A 26,385-nucleotide genomic window follows, 5' to 3' on the forward strand; every position below is an offset into this window, starting at 1 on the left:
AACCCAACGTACACCCACTGAAGCTTAATGGCAAAAACAGACTTCAGGATGGTTAGCATGATAAATGCTAAACACACTTTAATTTCACATATATTGCTATATGATCGAATCACTTGATGCCTGCAATGATTATAGGCCTTACTAGGAAACAGGGAATACCACCTTAAAATTAAATGTCTGCGTTAATCATCCTCATTGATTAATGATTTAGGTTTACGATCTTTTTTCCCATTACTTTTTGCTTCAGCTTGGAGAATTAAAAGCAATTCAGTTTCACTTTCAGGTTTTCCTGATCTTTGACAAGATAAGAGTATAAGCTCTTGAAACTCACAAAAAACACTTTACTTACAAAATATTTGAAAATATTCTCATTGGTTGCAATAAGTCCATTTAGTTTTTGGCTGCTGTTTTGATTTCCTGACATAAAAACCTGGAAACAATTTGACCTTTACTTTAATTAAGAGACAGCATGATCTTCCTTCTAGGAGATTCCAGCAATCTGCAAAGTCAGTCTTGTGTTGGGCACCTCTCTTTGTAGGTAATGTATAATTAGAAAAATATGAGAAACTCTATTATAGTAGCTTAGTAAAGAAGTATTTTTACATACTTGCAGGATGCAAGGACACAAAACTGGCATTCTCGGGAATTTAGGGTGACAGTCTTTCATTAAAACAAATGGTCACAAGCAAAATTATTTCTTACTGGATTTTAGCTGGTCCAACTAGCAATCAAGTGAGCTGTACCTTCTAGAATTATACACCTTCCTCCTGGGAAGTGTCACTATTCAAAAGAACTTGCATGCAGTAACCTCAAAGCACATCCTTTAGGGTGAACATGTGTTTAAGCACCCTCACTTAATGCAGCTGCTTTCTGGAATCAGCACATAATGTACTTTCCTGAATCAGACCAGAATCTTTAAAACTGTAGAAATTCCTATAATATTCCTTTAGCAGTCTTTACACACAGCTAGCTCACATTGCTATTTTAACTGCCTTCTCATTAAACAGCAAAACAAAGACCTGTCACCCTTTTCCTTCCTCCGTTTAAACTGAGAATCTAGTTAAGAATATAAAGATACTTTAGACACAACTGAAATGAAAACAATCTATTAGTGCACAGTAAGAACATGCAAATGAATTCTGCAATGTTTAACATCACTTCTAATCAATGTTAAACACATTGCAGGTGATAATATTTTGCTATAACACAGACAGTGCTAAAGGATACAATGTACATAATAAGCTACAGATAATAAAGCTGAAAAAAGTGACAATTTTAGAACATAGTATTTTCATTTCAGGTATCAGAAACAAAACCAGCTCAATGGTTCCATTCTACTGTATGACAAATACTGAAGAACAAAATTTCAGTCTTAAAATACATCTTAAAGTAGGTATTTTCCTTCAAGGAAAAAAGGCACTATAAATAAATTACACTACAGTGAATTTGCCTGAACTCACTTTGTTTCTGTCTTCCAGCCTTTAAGTCAAATAAAACAGCATAAAAACTGTACACGCTCTTAACAGGATAGTCGATCTTTTATAAAATAAGTTGTCTTCAGAGATGTCAGTTTCACAACAAGGAAAAACCAAGCCTTGTTGCAGTCGCTATTATAAAATATATATGTATATATATTTATATATATGTTTTTGTTTACTTTTACTTTTTTTACTTTTTTTATTTTTTACAAAATGTGTATATTAGCTTTTGCACAATTTTTTTTTTTTAAAGAAACTTGGCTAGTCTAATAACTTCATTAAAATAAAAGCGATAAATACTTCATGTTTACAATGCAACATGTCATACATCATCAGCTGGCAGAGGAGGTATGTTAATCCTTGGTCTTGTAAAAAAAGCTATCTTCTCTCTGTGATCAAAACAAGATAAAAAGGAAGTCAATCAATTATATACCTATGTTTCCCCCCCCCAGAACATGGTTTCTTTACTCTGGTTAGTGGTTAGTATTTGTTACTTACATACTGAACTGATGGTTTATTTGAGTACAAGAAGCTTACAAAACTCTTAAACCTCAGTGTAGACTTTTGGCAACATTGTGTTGAACACAATTACTATTTTTGAAAATTTAGGTGGAAGCTTTATACAACTCATTGTACATCAGTCATAGTGGACTGTAAAATGGTTTCACAGGACAAGCCCTGACATAAGCCCCTTCTGCAATGCAAAGTTCACCCTTGTACATTTTGCAATAATGCCTACAAAAAAAAAAAAAGAAATGGCAGAGTCATCTTTTTGCTTCTTTATTGGGCAAACAGTACATGCTGTAAAGCATCATAAAAAATGGATGTGTGCATAAAAAGGGCAAGAACTTAAAGATGACAGCTTTTGCTCCATTTTCTACATCTCATTTTATTCAATTCCCTGTATCTTTTTATATCTCAGTAGACAAAGCATAAAAACCCCTCTCTTATTACCAGAAACTTAAGATGTAAAAACAACCCTAAGATTTCTATTCCTCTTACTTCCTCCCCACCTTTGTGAGAAAGACCTTGCCAATGTAATTCAAGCAAAAAAATTACATTAAAGGACAGACAGCTTTTCTACCTCACTTAAGTACTGCCTGCAAAAAAGTTCCAGGAATCTAAACACTGGATGAAATAGTATAATGTAACATTGTAGCTGAGCTGTCCTCCACATCTGTGCTGCACTAACATTTTCTTACTCTCACTGCTACTCTCCCAATAAAAATTACAAAAATTTTAATGCTGAAGTAATAAAATTCTTCCTGTGAAATGCACATTATTTATCAATGCCACCTGTACACAAAATAAACTGTCAGAATAAAGCTAAGAGAGGACACGTACCATGTGAACAAAGATGAAATAGGAAAAAAAGTCCAAAGAAAAGGCTTGAGAGAAAGCTGGAATATTACTGAGTAATTTTTAGGGAGAGATTGTTACTAGTAATGTATATGTATTACATTAGACAAACTATTTATGCCCACAGGCTTGCATTGAAAAACTGACAAATCATTTGAACTTAATAGTGACTAGGCTAAGTTGAAAGAATCACCTAAGCTATGTTTGTACTTGAAGACTTTGGGGTTGTTTTTTTTAAAATTAAATTTCGTGTGTTGTAGAATTGTAACACTGCGATTTTACTTTTGCTTTGACTCTTTGCACTACAAATAACTCAAAGGAAACTCATGTGTCCAAGTCAATATACAGTTAAAAATTACTGGCTATATAGAAGACACACAGAATTTAGGTTAAATGCTTCAGAGAGCTTTAACCTCTCTAATGAGCTGTTGCTATGCTGTTTTGGTACACATTACCACTTACCTAAAAGTTTGCACCTGAATAGGCTCCTTCTGATTTTGCCCACGCAACTGGTATATTTCTTTTGATGCTTTCTTTAGCATCTTTTCAGCTGCTTGCTCTTGGTGATGTTCAAATTTGGTCTGTCTGGTCTGAAAACAAGAATATAATGCTTAAAATGGTCATGTGAATAAATAAAACACAAGAATACCCAGGTTAAAATAATGGATTTTTTCCCACTCACCACAGTAAAACCACACAAGTATACTGTCTGAATTGGCTGATCATCCAAGAACTATAAATTCAAAAAGACTGACAGTGTTGTTTCATTTCTTAATGCTCTTCAGACAGATATGTATTAAATTGATGAAATTGACTGCACATAGATCTGTCAAACAAGACTTTAAAATACATTTAGGCTCACATTTCATCTCTGATAATCCAATGACAATTTTGTTTGTTGTGTATTTTTTGCCACTGTTTGCCTATAACTGCTTTATCCAAGAACAGGAAAAAAATCACATACTTAGGGAATATTCCAAATATTTGTAAAAAATGAAATATGAAATCAGCAAAAATTCTTTCAGAGATCAGAAATAAAGACATTATTAAAGTTCCAGTAATAAATATCTAAACCAAAAAAACCCAACCCAACCCAAAAAGTGCCACTGGCAACTAGTGCCATTCTCCAGCAATTGTTCTCAAATAAATACACAACTTGGCAATAATCAGTGCAATAATTTTTATTGTGCTAACTTCAAGAATATAGAAGCAACGTTCATTGTCTGAAGTTCTGTAAAAACAGCTCTTTAGACACCTTGTCACAACGAAGAAATTTTGAAACGAGAAGTTTCTGAACATGTTGAGTGCTCATCTCATGTTACCATACCTGCCTTTCTGCTTCCTTCAACAAGTTTCGGAATCGTTCATCCCGGAGGACCCAGTGGGGTAGATCCGTCTGCCCTCTTAGCTGGGCATCTTCCAGACGCTGTCTCAACTCTCTTAAAACACATATCTCCTCGTTCAGCTGTCTCTGTCTAGTTCTGGATGCCTGGAGATCCAGCTCCAGGTCTAAGGATGTCCTTGCCATAAGCTCAGCCAAAGATGATCTGCAGGACTGCTGAGTTATTAGGATTCAAATAAAATGCACAATATATTAACTCAAACATGGTATACTGGTCTATCTTTAGCTACATAGAGCATACATTTTCTGTACTTCACACACAAAGTCTTTCTTGACACAAAGTTTTGGAGAGATTATTTATATCCCACAGTGAAAGGCTAACTAGCTGTAGGGGTTTTCTGTACCATACATAAACTTTCCAATTAATGCTTTCTACTACCTCCTTTTACAGACTCCTTTTGGCTTATAAATATTTAACTAATTTAAGTTTATGGACTAAACTTTCATGTTATGATGGTAATAAAAGGGATGCAATATGAAAAACTCCTAACAGAGTCATGACGTTGGAGAATAAGGGGAATCTTGCTCAGTACAGTAAAGGGCTTTATTCAATACTGGCTTTAAGATACATTGTGAATCAAAATGGGAGACATGGCTGTCTACTTGCCTACACCAGCAAGAAATCAACTTCTGCTGACCAGGCTAAACTGTATGCAATGTATACAAAAGGCATTAATGCCTTACCTGCCCTTCTCTGCCCGCTTGTTCTGCAGCGTGCAGGCTGGCATGGAGGAGAAAGGAGAGCTTAACCTATTCATTCCTGAATACTTGGGCCTCAAATACTATGGTTTGCTAGGCTGCATGGGAGGGGAGCTGGATGTTTTACTGTCACATTCACACACACTTCTCTGGGCCTGCATCATAAACTAGATTTTAAAGATTTAACAAAGTTTACATTTAAATCAACACGAATTCAGTCCCTGTTGAACTAATTTTTGTCTGCCACACTATTTTTTTTCCTCCTCAATAATTGTTCATAACTATATTTCACTTCTCTATGTCTACCTTTTAGCTTAAAAAACCCAAACCAAACCCAAAACACCCACCCTTCCCCCAATTCATTACAGAAGCCTTATACATTTCCTCAAAACATCAGAATGTACATGTAGACATCTAAAGCTTAGGTGTAAAAGTACCAGTGTTCTAGCAACCTAGTGAAAAGTAAAAACCAGTTTCCTAGGTATACCTGCTTATATCGTAGGGTACGCCTCTCCAATGTATTCCGGACAAAAGGTGACTTCCTTGGCAGAGTTGAACTGTCACTGTCACTGCGATACAGCTGATAAGAAAAGATTCAAAATACAGGTTGCTTACAAGGTTGTCTACGTTAAGAAATCTGCATTATTTTTTAATTCTTTTGCTTCTGAGATTTATTTTTAAAAATGCACTGAATCTGTCTTAAGCAACTGATTTTTTTCAGCTTTTGTTATTTATAAAAATTTTATATATAATGGTGCTCATACTGTATAGTCACAATAATTCAAGAAAACTTCAAAACCATCAATGTTTTACAGCTAAGTTTCATCAGGCATTCTGCTAAATATTCAAGACAACGTAACATAAAAATAAGGGGAGAGGGGAGTTAGAGGCAATACTATTTCTTCCTAAAGAGTTTACTGTCATGGGCACAAACAATACAGTCTCCCACTTTTTTCACCAAGTCTGATTTTAAGTAAATACAGATTAAGTGAGGGTGTTTAACAATCTTCTCCTTTTTGCACTATCTTTGTTCTGGTGTGCAAGGGTGTTTTACTCACATGCCCTGTATCATAAACAGATACAGAATCCAGAAATCAAACTGAAGAATTTGAAGGGGTCCATAGATGTACTGTGTGCAATGTCAATAAGAGAGCAAAACCCAGAAGATCCTCAGTTTAGCAAAATGCATAAAAATTAAAAATCATTAATGCATTTTCAAACTCAAGCTCTCAAAAGCTAATGAAAGAGTACAATTAAAGCTGCATGCATTCCACCAATATTGCAAAGTCAATACCCATGTATTGTTCTGCAATACCATGAGCCAACTGCTTATAAGCCTTTTGCCACTGAACACAGCAACCAGCTAACGTGAGCTCGAAAACTGTTGTGCCGATCTTCAACTGCTTGCACCAGCGCATCCAGGAATCCTAGGTCCCACTGCAACAGGCATCCTATGACTGACATTCATGACAGCAACCACAGCTGTAAGAATATTTATGCAATAACCCTAAGATTATATATTCAGTCTCCTTTCCCAAACTTTTAGGTAGCTGAAAGTTAAACTAAGCTAACTGTTTATACACCTTAATAGACAGCATTGTACCTCTGTAAAATCAATCACCCTAGCCTAACATCTAAGGTTGCCAGGGAAAAGAGCTTAATATCTAATTTGTCATAGATTCTTAAATTTTAAATGAAATAAATTCAGGTTTAAACTCTTAAAAAAGAACCAGGGGACCTCTTCCCCACTGCAATGTTTAAATTCTGTGAAAGATTATTCTTTAGTATTAAAAAGTAGTATATGTTTCTTATAAATGTAATAAAGTCTTAAGAAGAGATTATAAAAAAACGTAGAAAATACTTGTGTGCCTCCCCCGCTCCCCCCGCCTTCTTTTTAAGCCTTACTCACTCTGCAAACATATTGACTTCGTGCTCCAGGTGAGAAGGTCTGGGAACGAACAATAGTGCTACTGCGAACAAAAGCAGAACCCCGTGGCCTGCGGCTAGTTCTCTCTTTTGGAAGAATAGCAACTTCTTCAGGAAACAGATCCTCGGTGTTAGTTTCCTTATCCACCTAAAATTTCAATGAAGTAAAAATTTTTATTTTTTCCTCATTTTCTCTCTCTCACCAAAAACAATAAGACAGTTCAACAATATCAAAAGCAAACAATCTGCCCTGAGAGCTAGGTTCAAGTTTTAAGGAGAAATGAGAACAAAGGATGAATCACCTCATTTTTAACAAAGTTTTAAAACTAGGTCATTCAAAATGGTAAGATTACCTTTCAGAAGCCTTTCCTGGAAAAGTAACAATTATGAGATGCAGTTATAATGTGAATCATAGCTGCAGAGCACAAAGACTGCATTCAGCACTGGCAATTGGGCATTAACCTAGCTACCACCTGATCTCCAGCCTCAACAGAAGAAAACAGTCACCTTCCAATAAGCAAGATGAATCTGAAGCAAGCAACCACCTTAAAACTGGAGGAAGTCAAATGAAGACAAGAAACTCAACAAAAGGGAACTGAAAGACTCTTGAAACAATGATACAAGAACACTAAAATATTCAGAAATACAGAAAACGTACGCTACTCTAGCAAAGCTTCCAAACTTTAAGTTAACTCACTCCTCAATAGGAGTTATGATCTTCCCTAAAGGCAACACAAACAGCTTATGTTCCTCTACTTCAATGAAAATGTGCTGATTTCAGCTTGTTCAGGACTATTTTCATTATCTCATATCTTGAATACAAAAGATTTTAAACACATCAGTTTCAGCACAAACGTTCTGAAAATTTCAGCTGTATTTACTGTAACACTGAAACCGCAATGCAAGTCTTAAAACATTAAGCTTCTTTCTTCACAGTTCCTTCAAAAATTCTTAGTTCTAAGAGCACTGGAATTCGATCATGAACTTTTCGGTTACAATTTCAGGTCAACACAGACATTGATACGAGTGCGTATTTACAGAGTAGATAAAGGCCACAGTAAAAATAGCTTGCCTTTTGATATAAAATACTAATTCCGTCTAGAAATAACTAGTAAGCAAACAAAACCCCCCAGTCCTAAAGAGGGCATTTTTAACAACTCAAAAGGTACACCGCTGTCATGAAGGCAGTGCTCATACAGGGTTGTTAATGTCATTTCTGATTCTTTTCTCTCCTGATCAATTCGGACTCAAACTCAAGGAGCAGCAGTAACACACTCTGTGTGTGTCAGGCAGTGTGGCAGTTCCATACTGCAGTGTCTTCTCTCATTACCTTCAGTGGCGGAGGCTGCGTTTTTCCAGAACTGTACTGGCCTGCTTGAGTTGCAAACATGTGTCCAGCTAACGAATCCCCGCAAAATGGCTCTGGATAAGGAGGACTAGTCTGGGTGCAATTACTGCATCCACTGTCAACAGATTCCGCTTGCCAACTCCTAAAGTCAGAACATCAGAAGAATTTTGTAGGTATTAAAAAACCCCATGCAATTATGTGTCACATTTATATATTTCATTATCCAGGTCATTTATCATTTTAAAGTATTATTTCTCCAAGAAAAATACAGAATTTGCAAAGGGAGAACATAGGCTGCTTACATTTCTCCAGATGCAGACAAGCAAATACATTTCATGCCAAAAAAAAAAAAAATCACCTTCCCTAATTTTCTTAAAGCATATGTTCTGGTCTTTATAACAATACTAAGAAAACAATAACAAAAAGAACAATGCAACTCATGTAACAAACTAGGAGTATTATTAATGATGAAATAGTAAGAGCTGTGTTGCATGTTCCCTCCATAAGCATTGCAATGCACACCTTTCTTTGACATTTTTCCATGTCACTGCAAAATTGTATGTATTTTTTTAGTACAGTGCTGTTGCAAACCCGTTACAGTTGCATCCCTAGAAAAGTTACTGTTTGATATAATGTTTTCCCACTCCCCAAATTTGAAGTCCTCAACTCAGCCAGCTATTCAAATAAGGTTTTCTCTTGTTTGCACATCATCACAAAATAACAGAATTTTATACTCATAACACTAACAGGGAGCAGATCTCAGAATAAGGAGATCTGCTGTTTCTCCTGCTGTCTGTATTTCAGATTATACCTATAGTGTACATATCAATCTGTTGTTCGATGACATATTTAAACTACTGTTTTTACCTTTCTGATATGGCTTCTGCCTGATCTTCCTTTCTTTCCATCTCCAGGATTTCCTCCTCTGTGTACTCCAGTTTCACTCTCTCTTCTGCCAACTCTCTCTCAACTGCTTCCAGCTGGGCAGTGGTCCTAGCTAACAGGACTGTCACTGCATCCTGGAAGGTAAACTAGACTTCAGATAAAACCGTTTGAACAAGACAATGTATTTAGTGTATATTATTCAGAGAAAACAAAATAAAAACATAGCCATTCTATGTTCCCTTAAAAAAAAAAAAAAAAGCAAGCCCATCCTGAATCTTAATGATCAAAAAGTACGTGGTGTTCCGTGAATGCAACTTCTCACAGAAATTGGGCAGACTTTATCTCACTGTGGAACATCATCCAGCAAGTTAGGTCAGAAGAGACCTCTGGAGGTCACCTAGTCTGATGTCCTGCCCAAAGCAGGGACAGCTTCATAGCCACATCAGGTTGCCCAGGGCCCAGCCAAAGGCTGAAAAATCTCCAAAAATGAAAATTGCGCAACCTTCCTTGACAACCTCTTGAAGTGCAGTGGCAGAGATTTTTGATGAGTTTTAGCTAGTTGGACTGGAAGTGTGCATACAAACATACACAGAGTACCATTTCAAGCACCTGTCCAGACATGATTTAGCTTTTAATTATTCTATTAAAATCCAGCTCTTGCCACAAGAGCTAAATTATGGTATCACCTTCTGTGCACCTCAAAAAAAAAAATGCACCGAGATAAGATCACAAACAACCACCCAGCAGGTCAAATAAAGGAAACAAATCACTTTTTCAAAGCCATACTGTTTTAACTGTAGTTACATTTCCAGAAGATCGGGCAATACTTTCTTCACACTGGTTTTTGTTCTTTGCTCTCTGGGGGTCTGAACCAGTGAAGATCTGAACAGTATACCAGTGAAGCTGCATCTCCCCCGAACTCTCTGCATCAGTCAGGTTTATCTGAGCAATGCCCTGTAAACAACAAAAAGCATTGACCACAACAAGATAAACATACACTGCAGGATAGGCACCTTCTCATTTAAAGAGTATTTTACTTATAGGGTCTCTTAAAAAGACAGTTTTGTTCTGTTGTGTTATGATGTCTATGATACCGAATTTCTTGCCTCTTGCTTACTACCAGGAAGGATCAGAGTAGATATTCATTTTTTTAAGTTGAAAAATAAAATTTCTAAGACTGATGTAGATATGATTGTTACAGCTGACAGCTCTTAGTATCTTATTTAAAAACCACTCTGAATTACATATCTGATTTCTACATTTGCTTAAATTAATATTACTTTAACAATATTAGTTTATAGTTCTCTCACAAGAAAACAGATTATTCTGAGATATCCTTCTGTTCTCTGGTACTCAGAGGCATCTTTGAAAGGGAAAAAAAAAATGTCATGTAAAGCAATTTATTTTTTCTGCCTATTTTTATCATAAGGTAGTCAAATGGGCCATAAAGCCATTTTTCCACTTTCCAAGTCATCGTTATCTCTCCCACATTCAGGTGAAAACAGGTTTAATGGAGGCTTCCCACTAAAAATATTCCCAACTTTAAAGTAGCTCTACTCCTTCAGACAGTGCTCATGTAAAAAATTTCTGAGTGGTGTTGACCTAAATGAAAAACAGCTCTGAGCAAATCCATGCTTTTTTTTTTTTTTTAAAATCAGTTCACTAGCTGGACCTAGTGATGATTTTATATTAGCTAGCCTTTAATTACTGCTTTTGACTTTATCTGGCTATCTCTGCAATCTGTTCATTTCCATGCTAATGGACCACATGCTAAGAATGTTTTCATTTATATCACTGGAAAAATCACATAAAAATTGTTTTCATCTCTCACAAAACAACTCGCTGTATGTAATGATTCTTATTGTAAAGGCAGCAGGAAATGTATACAGAAACTGCATTCAACTTTAAGCAGGTAAAGAAACAGTTAATTAGAAAATAATAATAATTAAAAAATCATTGTATTGTTTTTCCAAGGTGAATGTTCCCTGGGGCTCTGTTTAAACAGGTGTATAAAGGATGATGGAGGAAAGTTTTTGCGACTAACAAAATAATGTCATATCGGGATACAACATGTTACTGAGAACATCGTTTTATGTCAGTAAAAGGAGGCTACAAACAGAGATGTCTCATCTTTTATATATAAAACAGAGATGTCTTCTAATTACCTATTTGCTCTGATGCAGTGTAAAAAAGAAACATGTATTGAATACTCACACTTTTGCATCAGAGCTGGAGAATGTTTAAGACATGCTGGGTTTGGTTTTAGAGGTAGAGGGTAAAGGTGTTTTCCTGTCATCAATATTGGAAAAAACATGTGTTGACTCTTAAGATGTCTGACACTGCCCTACATGCTGCATTTATTAAGCAGCTAAGAAAGCATGCCGAAGCAGCTCTTACTACAAAGCGAATGACTAATCGGGTATAAAATCACCATCAAACCCAATTAATGATTACCAGTACTGAAAGGACTAATTAATATTGCACCTCCACCTCAAGATTTGGAGCTCGCTCAAAAGGATGAAGAAACCAAGGTGGGTCAGCTAGCGGTCTGTCACGTGCCTGCTCTGACACATTTGTTAACAACTTGGATGGTGGAATAGTGAAAGCATTTATGAATCTCTCGGTGATGTCAAACAGAGGGATTGTAAAATTTATGAGAAAAGGATGAGAATCTAAAATTATGTTAAAAAATGGGACGGATGTTCTGAAAAACACGAAATGCAAAAAGACAAATGTTACACTCAAGAAGAATTCAAATAAATTAAGACATGGTGAATAATTCGTTGATCAGGGCTGTAAAAGATCAGAAACTGGGAGTGAAACAGCAAATGCCATGTAATTGCAAAAAAGGCAATTGCATTTCTCTGATATTTTAACATGAGTTATATATGCTAATCATGGAAAATAACAACTCCCTTATCTCAACATTGATGAGGCCAGCAGGGGAGAAATAAGCCAACTTAAGGAAGCAGAGTTTCAGAAAGCTGTAGGGAAACAGAAAAAGATCTTTCAGCAAGGCAGGGCATAGGAGTAAAAGGTTGAGAAGCTTCAGGGAATGGAAAGACCATCCCACAAGTTTAGTAGATTTACTTCTCTATGTAAGTGAAGTTTAGAACTATTTTTGCCAGAATATTGCCTTTTTTTTTCATTCCCTGTTATGTACAAATATTTGTATAACTTAGGATAAACTCCAGCCTGGCTTCTGCATTTAGGAAAGCATTAAACTGGCATAATCTAATTGAAAAAAAGCAGAACTTCAGAAATACATGCATGATTAAATAGATGGAAAAAACTGTAATCTCAGTGGAAGAGATTTTGAAAGACAGAGGCCTTGTTGATAAAAGCCATCACAGCAATTCCACAGAGAGGCAGCAAATGATTTCTCAATTTGAGAAAATGCTTATTTCCAATTTACAGCAAAAGACAGCAACAATCATAATGTCTAAATACATACTCCAATGCACATACCTTAAGAAACCACGGCATTGTTTCTCTCTTTTTGAGTAGTATTGCTAACTTACCCTAAAGTATGTTACCAACTAGACAAAGATATTTCTGACAAAACTACACTAAGACTATGAAAGAGAAAAAATTCCTACCAACATAACCTGAAGACCTATCATTTTTTTGCTAATTCAGTAATAGCAGTTAAAACAAAAGCGCCTTAAACTTAGATGCACTTGTGTCAATATAAAGACGCTTTACACTGAAATAGCTATTTAGCTTCCCAGAGAAGGCTGTACCAGTATAAAGCATTTTACACCAATATATCCAGCCTGTTCTTGAGATGCTTTCTTTCATTATGTTGTACTGCAAAAATGACAAAACTTCCTACTGCAGACAAGACCTTTGCTCCACTCCACATTAAGACCGCTGTTTATATAAGATGCTACCTAGTTTTAAGGTGGACTAACAAACGTGCATTCTTGTCCAGATTTGCTCAAACACCTCTTAATCATAGTCCAGCATGACAACGAGATGCCTGTACCTCTTAACTACTTTGATAAGCTTAAAAAACATTTCACTAACCCATTCAAACTCCTCACTGAAATGGCAGCCCACTCACTTCCACATAGCCACGACATCAGCCTCAAGGCAGATTTATTTCAGCATATTTACATTTGACAATAGCTAAATGAAGCTAACATTTAACACATCTAAAGTTAACAAAGTTAACACATGTAACCTATTTAAACAGTTGCTACATATATTTGAATGCATCTACATCAGATACCTCTATCAGTTTAAAGTAAAAGGTTGGTGTTACAGAAACCTGCTTGGACCACTATTATCCTGCAACAAAGTTAAGACTGATATAATAGTAGTCATCTTCACCCACTGTTACACAGCAACAATGGGTTTGTATTTATCTTTTTATTAGGAAAGTATTTTAATGATACTGATTCATCACGCACGTGTTACAGTGCCATGCAGAAACAGAAGTCTTGAGCACACTGTAGTCTAAAAGCTGTCAGATGAAGTCTTTGGGGAAAAGTTTAATTTTTTTTTTTTTTTTTTTTTTTACACAATGCTTTCCTTCTCGCACCAAAATTTAGCAATGGCAGATTCTTCAACTTTCCCCAAAGCAGACAATTGTAAGAAATGCACTAAATAAATAAAAACTTAACTCCTTATTTACTAAATTCCATAGCAATGAATGTAAACCTTATATCAATTTTCAACATGCCTCTGTAATATAACAGTAAACTGTACCACAGATAACTTTCATCACTGCTTAAAATGCTCCAATTCTCAAACCCTGCTAATCATTCCCAAGACTTTATGTAACCTAAAATGCACATTTCAACTTTTTAGAAATCCCACCTTTTTTTTTATTAACAGAACTATACTTACGTATGTGAACAAACAGACGCATTAACATGTAACTCTATCAGCATTTCTTATGGAAAAATAAGTCTTCACTTTCTCTTTTTAATCTTAAAAATTATTCCTCAAGTAACTTTAGTTTCCCACATCACATGGCTTTTAAGAAAAATGGCCACTTACCAATAGTTCTTCTTGTTGCTGATGGTCAACTGAACAGATATACAGCTGCAGTGATTTTAATTTCAAAACACTTGAATGCACGGGGATTCGGAAAACTTCATTAAATATTAATGGAGTTTGGAATTCCAAAGCTCTAGAGCAGTAAGTGGTTGGTGTGCCTGACTCAAGTGGTGGTAAATAAACTCTCACATGACTGGGGACAGCAAAACAGACAAATAACACAATTCAGACAAAGAAAGCTATTTTACATTTCTCAAAATCAAGCTAAGCAAAAACATCAGTGTAACTTCTCCATTAAGAATCTGCTCTGGGATCTCCTTGTTACAGGAATTTATTTTGTACTCTTAACAGAGAAGAACTGCAAAGCTAATTTGGAAATGCTATCTTTTTTTAACTAAAACTAATTTTTTTTTTTTTTAACTTGGTGCTTAAGCAGAGGCACCAAGTGGCACTTGAGATGCCCTGAGGTATCCAAACCATCTACATGGGGCTAGCAAATATGACACAGGATCTATGGGACAGATACAGCCTTCCCCTGAGCAGCAGCAGCTGGAGGCCAGGTGCTATGCTATGCTATTTCAAATGGAAACACATGCCTATGTTTAGGCAATTGAATTGCCCCATAAGTGTCACTAATCCATTTCTTCCTTCCACCCAGTAAGCATACCTTTTTTCCCCCCCTTAAGAAACTCAGCACAAAAGGATGGCAAAAGAAACCTGCAATCCTTGCATCCATCTGCCATCTTAATAAACAAATTTAAATATCTGATACCACCTCATTTGAGACTCCAAGCCAAAACAAAATCCACAACCATTTTAATCTGACAGAAGGCAGCAGAGCTACTTAGAGAAGTGTTTCTGTATCCTTCCTGTCCCAACTGCTTGTCCAGCCCTTGTAATATCATATATTTTGCCATACTTTCCCTTGTGCGAGCAAACAGTTTCACGCAACTGTGTAACTCTTATGCCACCACCAGGGAGGGGTTGACACTGACAGGAAAATAAATGGTTAGAGGACAATTGGAAGAGCTCACTATGGTGGAACTGCAGCACTGGAGCGTGGAGCATCAGTTAGGTAAACAGCTTCACATTCCGTAAAAAGGGAGCAATCCAACTCCTCTGCTCACTGCCTGCTGCAGGTAACCTCCCCCTCGCTGCCCCCAGCAACTGATTTCAATGAATGTACAGATGCACGGAGGAGTTCATTAAACTGGCTAAAAGCTTTTTCTGGTTTTGGTAAGATAAACTACTTTTTTGACCATACAAACCACTTGATTTACCCTGCAGCCATTCAATTTCTTGATTCCAGCCCAGGTAGTTAACAGAGAAGAATGTGGAACAGAACTGCCTTTTTGAGAGTCGTTTAGATGCCCGATTGCCTTGATGACAATGTCCAACAAACCCTCTGGAGTAATTTTTTTTCTTTGGTGACTCTACTTTGTTCAAATGATGCTTATTTCTTTTTCTAATCACAAGACAACATGGCTTAGTACCACTCAATACTCAAATTTTTTCCCCTATCGCGTGTTCCTTGCACTCACACTGAAAACAAAGCAAAAGTCCAACACTAACGCACTGACCTATAGAAAGAATTTCCACTAGAGGTTTGCAGGGTTAACAAGATCAAGCATTCTCAACAAAGATCAACTCATTCAGTGAGCTGTATGTCTATGTAACAACTCCCACAGAATGACTTATTTTACAATACAATGTTATCACACTTCCATTTTCCACAGTTTTCAAACAACCTCTCCCAGAGATAAAGATCAACAATTTTCACGTCAAATTTCTTTAAAATATGTTTAAGATACATATCACTAGATAAAACAGTGTTTTATGGCAACATTGTCATTATTTAAAGAACATTTACTAGAATTAACTAAGCAATGTTCTACATAATGTGATATTGAATTTGAAAAAGTAGCACAGGCTGCCAGAGGTTAAAAAATTCAACTGTTTGTACTGATTCTCAGCTAGTATTTGTCTTGGGAAGGTGTTTCACAGATATTCAAGGAGAGCTATAATGGCCACAAAAGTCTGCAGATGTCCTGGTTGGGTTTGTTGTTGCTGTTTCTGTGTTGGTTTGGGGGTTTTATTTGTTTTGTTTTGTTTGTTTGTTTGTTTAAGATAAAGGGCAAGGTATCTCTTTTACTGATTAATATAGATGCTGCGTAGGAATTTGAGAAAATTACACTAAGCTTATTCTGGGATGCATCACAGATAAGCTGTAGAGAAGTTGTACAGGAAATAATATTTCTCAAATACTGCAAATAATGTAGACAGCTTTTTGGCCAGAAGGCATGGGATGATGGAAGCATGACTTCAATGTTTTTGAACAAATTTTCTTGTGCATAATAAACATGGAAGAACATGGGTCATTAGAGACTACGCTTGTTACCTGACCATTATGACAGAGGTTCTATAAAAGGGACAGTTTGTGTCCATAAAATTAACCCTTTCCTCATGTAAACTAAGACGCACCATCTTCTCCATAAATGGCTTAATTTTGCATGAAAGCAAACAAATCTGTGGTATTTACGACTGTGGCACAAAACAAGCAATGATCAGGTTTTGGGTGGAATTTAAGCTTACATTTTGCAGTTTTCTTTAACAACTAGACTACTAAAGTTCTTCAGCTGTAATACATGGACTAACAGACATTCGCTTCCACTGTCATGCCTGGAAAATAAATTTCATGTGTTAGTCACCAAGCATCAATACTTTGCTTAAGAGATAGAGATGAAAGACTAGAAAGATTTAAGGAATGTAAAAGTAAATTTTGCTGTTAAGCAAATCTCTTACACAAATCAATTTGAATCAAAAGCAATTAGAGATAGCACACTGATAACAGAACATTATTAATAATATTAGCTATAGTAACAAAGTTATCAGAACTAAGAGAATTAAACATTATTCTGTTTGAAAAGAATAACATTCCTTACTGTGACTCTTGGTGGTGAATAGGTTTTCTAAAATACATTCCTTGGTTTAAACAGTTACACAATACACGTGTGTGTGTGCGTGCATGTGTAACAACATATCATTTACATTAGACAAATGAGTCTGCATTATTTTCATGGGTTAATGAAAAGAAACAAAAAAAAATTATACGCTTTCACATCAGCATGAATTCTGATATGGAACTACAAACCTGTTGAGATTTGAAAACTCCCAAGCTTGGGAATTAATTTTCCAAGGGGTAGGGATGATTCGGGGGGGCTGTCATACAACACCCTGCCTTGCACTGCTATAGCCTGCCCTTCCTCATGCTACTCCCGCTACCAACAATAGCATGCCCTAAGCACAGGATTTCAAAGCTGTATTTGGGAACCGTATTTGTGTCTCTTCACCTGTGACTTTCCTTGGTAATCCTCCTTTATTTGGCACAAAAAGATCTCGCTCACAGAGACACATCCCTATATCCATACTCACACTAATGGCCCAGACAATGAAAATAAATGCTACTGAAAGAAGTAATGAAGGCCATTCTATCAGCTAGCATTGAAAGGACACTGAACGAACTGTGGTTAAGGCACATCCCCAACACAAAGTGGCATATGACTGACTAATCTGTACGTCCACTGAACTTTGGCTGTCAGTTCAGAAACTTCTTAAAACTATCCACTGCAAGTTCAGTTTATTAAAAAGTTAAAAACCAAGAAAAGTAGTGAGCAGTTCCTGCTGAGTTGACAGGGAGAAAGAGAAGTAACTACTCACAGAAATCCAACATGTATTTGCGGTTCTTCATTACTGGCAGCATCACTATAAACAGACTCTTCCAGATCTTCATTCCTGCAGGAACAGAAAGTACTGTAAACTACATACTGACCTAAGCTGTTACAACATAATGAAATGAACATTTATTTTGTGATTTGTGGATATAAGCAATTGTTTGGTAATACAGGAGGGACTGGTAATATAGAAAGAACTGAGATATCTATTTTAAAACATATAGAAGTAGTAATTCACAATTTTAAAAATTGAGGTTTTAGAATACCTCTTTCAAGATATTTAGGTTGTTTTAATATTTATTCAGTCTTCCGTTTCTCTTTAGTATCCTCAAAACCTTATCTTCTTCCCAGTTATTGTTTATTGTGTTAAATAATTGTATAAAGTAACACGTCTTTATCCACCCTTCGATCACTTGGTCAACCTGTACATTTTTCGATTTTCAGCAGTGCATGTATTTCTCCCTTGCAGTTATACTTCTATCACGTGCTGCTCAGAATTGTAAGTCACACTGTATAATTTTGTTTTATTATAGATGGTTAAAATAAAATTATTGATTTATGACTAATAAGCTGAGGAAACTATCTTTCAAGGGAGAAATATACGGTATTTTAAGAGACAATAAAGCAAAATGAGTTGGCACTTGTGAAGATGACAGTGGAACTGCACGTAAAAAGCTTCTTTCCTTTAAAACATGCAACCTAATATTTTTATGTTACTAAGAATTAGCTATTTTGAAAGCATATTCAGAAATTTATAATGAATTATTTTGGACTGTGTGGAAGAACAGGAATATTTCCAGCTTACTATGCATTTATACACCTGACCTTTTGCTTAAAGCTTCAAACACGCCACTGTCACTAGCCAGTGAATGATCTGAGAGACATGCTGAAACTCGCCTGGCTCTCCTCTCCGATCTTCTACCACTGTCTCCTCGCAGAGTTACAGCTGTCATGGAGAAAAAAGTGAAGACAACATCAGCTCAAGGCAATCTCTTAAAAACTAAACAAGAACATTTACTTTATCAAAACTAGCAGCAAAATGGCACAAACACAGTTCATTGCTTTTTCACCTAAGTTAAAAACCTCGAATACAACTGACCGGAGATTTTCTGTGGTAGAATTAAGGAAGGAAATTTGTGGCTAACTTCTCTCCAACAAGACTAAGTATAAACAAATTGCATTGTTATTAAATGCTTTTCTGGTAGAATAACCCCTCCTGGAGGAAGACCTACATTAATTCAACATAGGTACACATGATATCCTAAACTTTTAAGATTTACCTACTGAATATACAATAGGTTGAAAACAAACACAGAGACTAATTCTTTTAAGAAGTTATCAGAAAACACAATGTGAGGTTTTGTTCTCATTTGTTTCCTAATATGAAGTCTCAAAGCATACTGTTTATACCACCGCATAATAGCAGCTTTTATTTACAGTCTGAGAGGCATTATCAAAAAGAACCAGTGCTTTCCAACTCACTCAGATCACTGTTTTTTCAAATTTTTGGTGAATGACTTTGAAAGCTGACTGGGGGAGGAGGAAGCAATATTCAATCCCCTCTTCCATCCTTCCCCGAGTCACCAGCAACACCATAAATAGCGACTCAGCAATCAGTTTCCTGTTTTAAGTGTATCAACAAAAATGATGTTATACATCAGGTTTTGCACAGGCAAGTGGGTATAGCAGCTACCAATCCTTTAAAGTACATGCACAAGCGGTGATGCTCAAGAATTTCATAGGTAAGGTTTCAACACTTCAATGATAGCTAACTTGAGGTTGCTTTCTTTCAAGTCCTAGAGAGAACCATTAAACAGACTTCTTCACTGCAGTAAAGAACTTCTACCAACTTTCCTCTCTTTTGCTTAAGGCTCAACGCTTGTCCTCTAAGCAGAAAAGCAATGGCAAAGAGATGCCACTTCAAAAGTGGGGAAAGCATCTTATTTGCTTCTACTCATGCTCAGAAACTTAAGACAGCATGGAAGCATTCACAGTTTCAGCAGACAGCATTTGGAATGACAGTAGCATTGTGCACATCGCATGGGAGACAAGCACCAGCTGACATTTACAGCTTACCGCCCCCAACTAAGGACAAAACGTGTCTTACTCCAAGTAACAACTTGTTGAGTACCTCTGTAACGCATTATCTTAAGGCATCAAAAAGAAAATACTGGTACCTAATCAGTAAGTTTCCTTCAACGGAATGCCAGCCCATGGCTTGAGCTCCACCTGCAGAGCCCAGCCGAGGTACAGACTACGGACAGTGAGCCACCCCCCTGCATGGGACCCATCTCGCCTCCCACCCAAGCACCACCAGGACAGGACATCAGGACTTGAAGCTTGATAAAAGTCCCCCAAATTAACACAACCACATCACTGCTGTCAACAGAAGAGTTTGGCTACGGTTAGCTTTAACCCACTGTGGGACTGGCAGACAAGATGCACTGAGCCCAGCAGTCCTGCACCGGCCCAAGGTACATTCCTATTATCAGGCCACAAACAGCACAAAATCTCAAAAGCCGTTCCAAAAATCACAGGGTCCTGTTTGGAGGTAAAATTCCCATATATCAGCAGAGCCAGTTCTCTGTCCTTTTGGATCTGTAAGCAGCCCTGTGAACCTCCCCTCCGAATTCAATGAAGGATTTGGTCATCTTCAGCTATGCAGGAATTTTATCTGCTGACCAGGAACAGCCCAATTTGCATTTGTCTCTGTACCTGGAGAAAGAACCACCCTTCCCCCCGACCTCCAATTACAGCATCCCACCCTTAGTGTACACCACACACCACGCACTGTAACTCATGTCATCCTTCCCACAAATGAGAGCCAAGTTCAAGCTAGCTCACAGAAAGCAAAGAAACTGTATTTGAACCACGCTCTCCTCCATATCACTTGTACAAAGTGGTGGGTTTGTTTCCTTGGTTGTTTGGGTTTTTTCCTTCTTTTTTTTTTTTTAAAGAACTTTTTATTTGGTGAGTCCACCTCAAGTTCTGTCACTGATATTTATGCAGAATCAAAACTAGCACTCTGTAGAGATACCTTTTAATATGAAAGTTTTGCAATAATTTTACATCATTGGAAAGAAGCTGAACTTCACAAAAGTGTATAAATTTTGTATGAAAGTGCTTCTGTAATTTCTGTACTAATTTCAGCAAGTTACACTGGATGGCTTCTTTTTTCAATAAGCCTTTGGCTCACCCCTCTATTTGAACACTTTGTATAGATGTAGCGGATGAAGGACCTCACAGGCTCTCTCCTTTGGAGGTTCATGTTCCCAATTTGTCTGGAAGGAAAAATTGGTCTGAAGCACCAATATAATGTCATGAAAAACTGACATGTTACAACAATGCTGTAACTTGACGATGATTTGCTCGCTGCCTGCAGGCCACAGAAGCATTCAGTAACATCTGGACAACCCCAGTGAATTTGGGAGAGATGCAAACACCAAAACATGCCCTTGACTAGGGAAAAAAAAAAAAGTCAGCAGGAAAAATTGGTCAAGAAGAAAGAAACATCAGATTTTGATTTAAACAGAACAAGGTTTAGGACAGGTTACAGACCTTCCAATGCTGGAAGCTATAGAATTGTTTAAAAATGAAGTTTCTAAGATAGACAATTACCTTTCATTTTCTTATTTAAATAACATCATCAGTGAACTATATATATGAATTTCCAGAACTACTGGGTGCCAAAGCTTGAGAAACATAAGACAGCCCTGATTAAAAGAACGTTCTCAGGTGTCATTAGTTGAAAAAGTGAACTTCAAAGGAAATTTGTGTTTCCAATATTTCATTAACTAAAAAATACATAAATAAGTCTAAAGCATGTTTTACAAACTTAGGGGACTACAAATACCGCACGTCAGCTCAAAATGCACTAATAAAGGAGTCAAACACTCTCATAAAAACTAAATCAGAGACACAAACAGACCTTACCTACCATGATGCTGTCAGGCATTACTATGATATAATAAAGCTGAAGCTCGCAGAACACTTTTTCCAGGAATTTAACTACAGCCATGAATATATTGTTTAGTTGACATCGCAAAAAATTAAGTATGCTATAACGATTAAACAGATACAGCACAATAACAAACAAAACCAAATGTAGCAAAATCTCCTGTTTCTTCACATGCAACTCAAAAAAACCCCCCAAAACCAAAAAACAAAACAACCAACACTTCACACAGAAAAACACACTGGGAATTACAGGCAAAAACAGCACAGTAAGTAATTTCAGGTTCACTTACAGTGAATTTTTCTGTTGTGCCGCATGAGAAACAAGACAAAATGAAAAGCACACAATGATAAATCATCTTTTAGATCTGTGACAGTATTTTACAAACAAGAGATTATTTAGGCATTAAAGGAAACTTAGCACTTGAAATATTATTTTAGGATAGAGAGGAAGAGATAGTGAGGATATTAAAGCCCAGTATTTTATTAATATGTTTCCTCCCACTCCCAGCTTCATAAATACGATGGATTTAACCTCTCAGGCATATTCCCTCCATTCATACATGCTAACATATTTCACAGTATGTCCCGGAGACAGATGCAGAACAATAAAACAGCACATCAGCAACTGAACATCAAAACTGCAGTTCCTGAAGAACTTGAACTTGCTCAGGTGCTGTGTCAGTGCAAAGTATGTGCAGTTTATTCAGTGTTAACCTCCCCGATCCCCAGAATTTGCAAAAATTACCTCATGTTTTGTCTAGTGAAGGAACAGGCAAAAGACCTTTAAGATTTGTCCAAGCTGAGACTTACTGGTTTTCCAGCATCGCGTTATGCTACCAGACCATTGGGTGGCAGCAGCAAAGCACACCGCATAGTACCTTAGTGAAAACCAAAACCCCCCAATGTCTGCGGGTTCCCAAGCTGGGATACATGAGTTTGATGCTCCATCGAATTCTTCAAGAAAAGGGTACAAAACCAAAATAATTTCGAAACTTCCAACTGCTACTTGCAAACTGCATTACTAGCTGGTGGGTTTGCGAGTGTGGAGCTCAACATAGTCATGACTCCAGACAGAAATCAGAAAAGTTAAACCAATTCTCCTTAAGCAATTATTTTCAAATTAAAATATTAAAAAAAAAAAAAAAAAAAGACAGCCTGGCTACCTTTTAACCATACATTCTTCCTCAAAAAGCAACACGAAGCACTCTATTGTACACAGAGAAAAGTTGTAACCCCTGTCCTAGGAGCTGGAGCTGGACACTGCAGCAGTGACAGCAGGTAGCACAGGCATGTTCTGCCAGAGGTTTTCAGAGAAATGTGAATATGTAGAAACGTGACAGAGGAAGGAGAAAAGGAAAACTAAAGCAGGAACTTGACCCTCATCCTATTGCTCCCTAGGCCCTCAGACCAGGCCTTCACTTCTAGGAAACACGTACAAGCTATAAATGAACTACTAACATAGTTTCACTTACCACAATGGGTGAAGACAGGCTGTGGTCTGATCTGAGGTTTAAAGAAAGCCTCAGGAAGCCTCTTCATGGCACTAATTTAAGCACAGGCTTACATGCTGGTCTCTGGAATTCTGTTTATTTTGGTCTGAAAGCTGCAATACGGGCACTAGAAATGTTTACATCTAGTAAATGTAAATTCTGCAGCAGTATCTTCTGGCAATGCTAGCTGTGTTAAGGAAAGTAGGTGAGTCTAGACTCAAATGTTGTTTGAGCAATACAGGCTTTTCAGCACAGTAGTGACATTTTCTTTTTAAAAATAAAAAGCTGAAAGCGTTTCCTTAGGTACTGTCAATGTTCCTCCTCATTATCACTTGACAACTAAGATTTTGGTAGGATAATATGATACATTCTCTGGTTATATTTCACATTATTCGTGATGTCCTAAGTTCTGAATGCAACATTCTATGCAACTGCCAACACAGAATTCTGGATACAGAAATAGGATGGGAATTAGAAGCGTTAATATTAAATTCTATACTAAAAATATTCTCTAAAAGCCCTTCTCTACTTGTATGGTTTTATTAGAAATATGAGCAACCAACAAACAAAAACATGATCATGAAGGAATACTCTTTTTCATTTTAACAGCAGTTCATTTGATTGATTAAAACAGGAGAGGAAATTTCTCATGTGCCTGTACGCTTGGGTTTTTAAATCTCTTTTGGTTTTTAAAAAGGTTTTGTTTCCTCTTTTGATGTCTCTAATTTATGTTTCTCTACTGTAGTGCCTCAGGAGCTTCCACCAATGCAAGCTAAAGAAAGTCCATCAACTTCACAGTCAAGCAGGAGAAGAAAACTCAACAGTACATGTGCCGTGGTAACCGCACACATCACTCCTCTGCGATCACAGAGCACAGGTTCTGAGACAACATCTTAACTTCTTGCACAGCCCCTACAAAAGATGCTCCTTGGCTGATGAAGACTCTCAGCACAGCGCACCATGAACTCCTGACCACCACGCTGCTGTGGCTTCTGCTCCATTGCAGAACTTGGACATGGGAACATGGTCTGGGGTGCGTACGAATTCAGCGTAGAGTCAGCCAACCTTCAAGCACTGTCGGCAGCATCACCTTGTGCCTGGTTTTGTGTTTGGGGTTTTTGGGGGGAGTTGGTTTGGGTTTTTTTTTCCCCTATCTCCCCCAGGTTTGTGTTGCTTTAAATTATCAGAATAATGGCAATATGGCACAATTCGGGGCCTCAGAAGTAACTAAACCATGCTTTTTTTTTTTTTTTTTTACTAATTCCCAATCCAAGACCAAAATATTTATTCCTTGATGTGCTACACTCCAAAAAAAGTCCATATTCCATTCCCTTTCTTCCACCCAATTCACCACTATTTTAAGATCTATTTACAAGGATTTTTCTCTGTTCTTTCACCTCGTTGCCCTAAATCTAAAGTTTCAGGTTCAGAGGTTTTTTTTGGTTGGTTGGTTGGGTTTTTTAACAGCTAACATCTACCATGTAATTTTTAACTGATGGAAGTAAAATAAGTCAAACTGAGGAACAATCTCTACTGTGCTAGTATGCTTAGGTCTGTGTGACATTTTCTATGATAATGTGACAAAATAGTAACGTTCAGAAACTCACCTCCACCAGTTTGGACAGCAGTCAGCTGTGGTCCCATTTCTCGCAGCCCTTCATTGTCCACAGGATAGGAGGACGTCTGAGATGAGCTCGTTCCTTGTGTATCATCATCACCCAACACTGTGGTCTGAGCCCTGAGTATTTCCAGGGCTCCTATGCTTGCCATCTCCTCAAAACCTTCTGACATCTGAGCCAAGGGAGAATCTCGAGATGCAGAGAGAAATGGGGTGTCCAGAGGCGAGCTTGGAGGGGACAATGATGACAAGGAGGACCGTGATGACAGGGACGCCAGGGACTGTGGGGTATCCAGAGACCTCCGCTGTTTATTGAAATTTGAGTGTCCAATGGGATCAGCGTATGGCACATCCTTTGTGAGAGACTCGAAGGGAATTATGTCAAAGCGTAAATGCTGCCCGTAGTCTGTAACGCTGTCTGATTTGTCGTACTGCGGAAGGCCATAGATGTCCGTAAAGCTGACCGAGCTGAGGGAGCCTCTGCTGGAGGCCAAGGATCCTCGACTGGAGGCCAGGGATCCTCTGCTGCTGCCAGAGGACATTGTGAGGGTGCTAGCTGACAGACTACAGCAGGCAGAGGAAGAGAAAGCAAAAAAGGCCCTTTCAAACATAATCAGAAACACCAGCACAGGCCTAAAAACATCAATACAGATTACACAAGCAATTTTGCCTGTATTCAGTACAATGACAAGGAGAGATGATTTGGCATTTTAAGGCCTAGCTCACGTCTTTCGCCCTGATCTCAAGCACAACCATGACTGGAACAGCGCAGGTGACAACCAAATCCAGAACAAGTGCCTGAAGACAAACGGTCCAACAGGACAAGCCTACTCTTTCCTCCAAAGCGTAAGCAGCCGTAATTTGGTAGAAAAGAGGCCAGAGCAGGATCTGGATCAGTAGACTCAATGTAAAGCCAGGAAGGGTAGATTACCGTGATCCATCTTGAATTTACATTAATGATGGGTCATAAACATACCAGAGAAAAGAAGTGCGAGGGGATTTGGTAAAGTCCTAACAAACTGCTGTGTAAGCCTCATCCTCACAAGTTTTTCTGGTATAAAATAAAAAAGACTTTAGGATGAATCCTATTCCAGTTCCTCTTGCCACTTTCAGACAGTTAAGGAGAGAAGAATATAAGTGACGGAGAGAGATGAAGTGAGACACAGCAGGAACTGAGCTTTTCACATTGACATCGTGTTGAGCTGAGGAATCCCCAAGAGCTGCATCTAAAAAGGCAGCTGCCAGTGTGAATATGCAAAACATTTGGGGCTTCTGTGTGGGTCTTAGCACATTCTTGTATTTAAATGGCAAAATTTTGTCATCTCACCAGAGGTCAAAACCCCATCCTTTGCAGAAGGTATCAAAATTTTAAAACCTCACAGAACTTAAAAGAATGTTATCATCAAATTAGTAAAACGGTAACAATATTACAATGTGTTTTAAGTATGTATCTTTGGAAAATAAGATAACATACAAAATTCCCAA

At 37.4% G+C, this 26,385-nt stretch overlaps 1 protein-coding gene across 3 annotated transcripts in view; it reads right to left on the bottom strand.

The window, feature by feature from the left end:
* Positions 1-390: 390 nt before the first annotated feature.
* WWC3 (WWC family member 3) overlaps positions 391-26,385 on the bottom strand; it is a 64,572-nt gene continuing 38,577 nt past the window's right edge. The window contains exons 10-22 of one of the 3 annotated variants that reach the window (XM_010581585.1): positions 24,890-25,464; positions 18,661-18,781; positions 17,822-17,896; positions 16,697-16,783; positions 14,105-14,297; positions 9,902-10,051; positions 9,080-9,231; positions 8,195-8,354; positions 6,848-7,012; positions 5,426-5,518; positions 4,165-4,395; positions 3,300-3,427; positions 391-1,867 (exon numbers count right to left, since the gene is read on the bottom strand). In XM_010581585.1, coding sequence (XP_010579887.1) covers positions 1,801-1,867; positions 3,300-3,427; positions 4,165-4,395; positions 5,426-5,518; positions 6,848-7,012; positions 8,195-8,354; positions 9,080-9,231; positions 9,902-10,051; positions 14,105-14,297; positions 16,697-16,783; positions 17,822-17,896; positions 18,661-18,781; positions 24,890-25,464 — 2,197 coding nt within the window. In that variant the 3' untranslated portion in view covers positions 391-1,800. Of the gene's footprint in view, positions 1,868-3,299; positions 3,428-4,164; positions 4,396-5,425; positions 5,519-6,847; positions 7,013-8,194; positions 8,355-9,079; positions 9,232-9,883; positions 10,052-14,104; positions 14,298-16,696; positions 16,784-17,821; positions 17,897-18,660; positions 18,782-24,889; positions 25,465-26,385 lie in introns of all 3 variants that reach the window. The other 2 variants (XM_010581584.1, XM_010581583.1) reach the window with 2 other exon arrangements.

Source organism: Haliaeetus leucocephalus, unplaced genomic scaffold, assembly GCF_000737465.1.
Source record: "Haliaeetus leucocephalus isolate CR32 unplaced genomic scaffold, Haliaeetus_leucocephalus-4.0 Scaffold795, whole genome shotgun sequence".
Taxonomy (NCBI): domain Eukaryota; kingdom Metazoa; phylum Chordata; class Aves; order Accipitriformes; family Accipitridae; genus Haliaeetus; species Haliaeetus leucocephalus.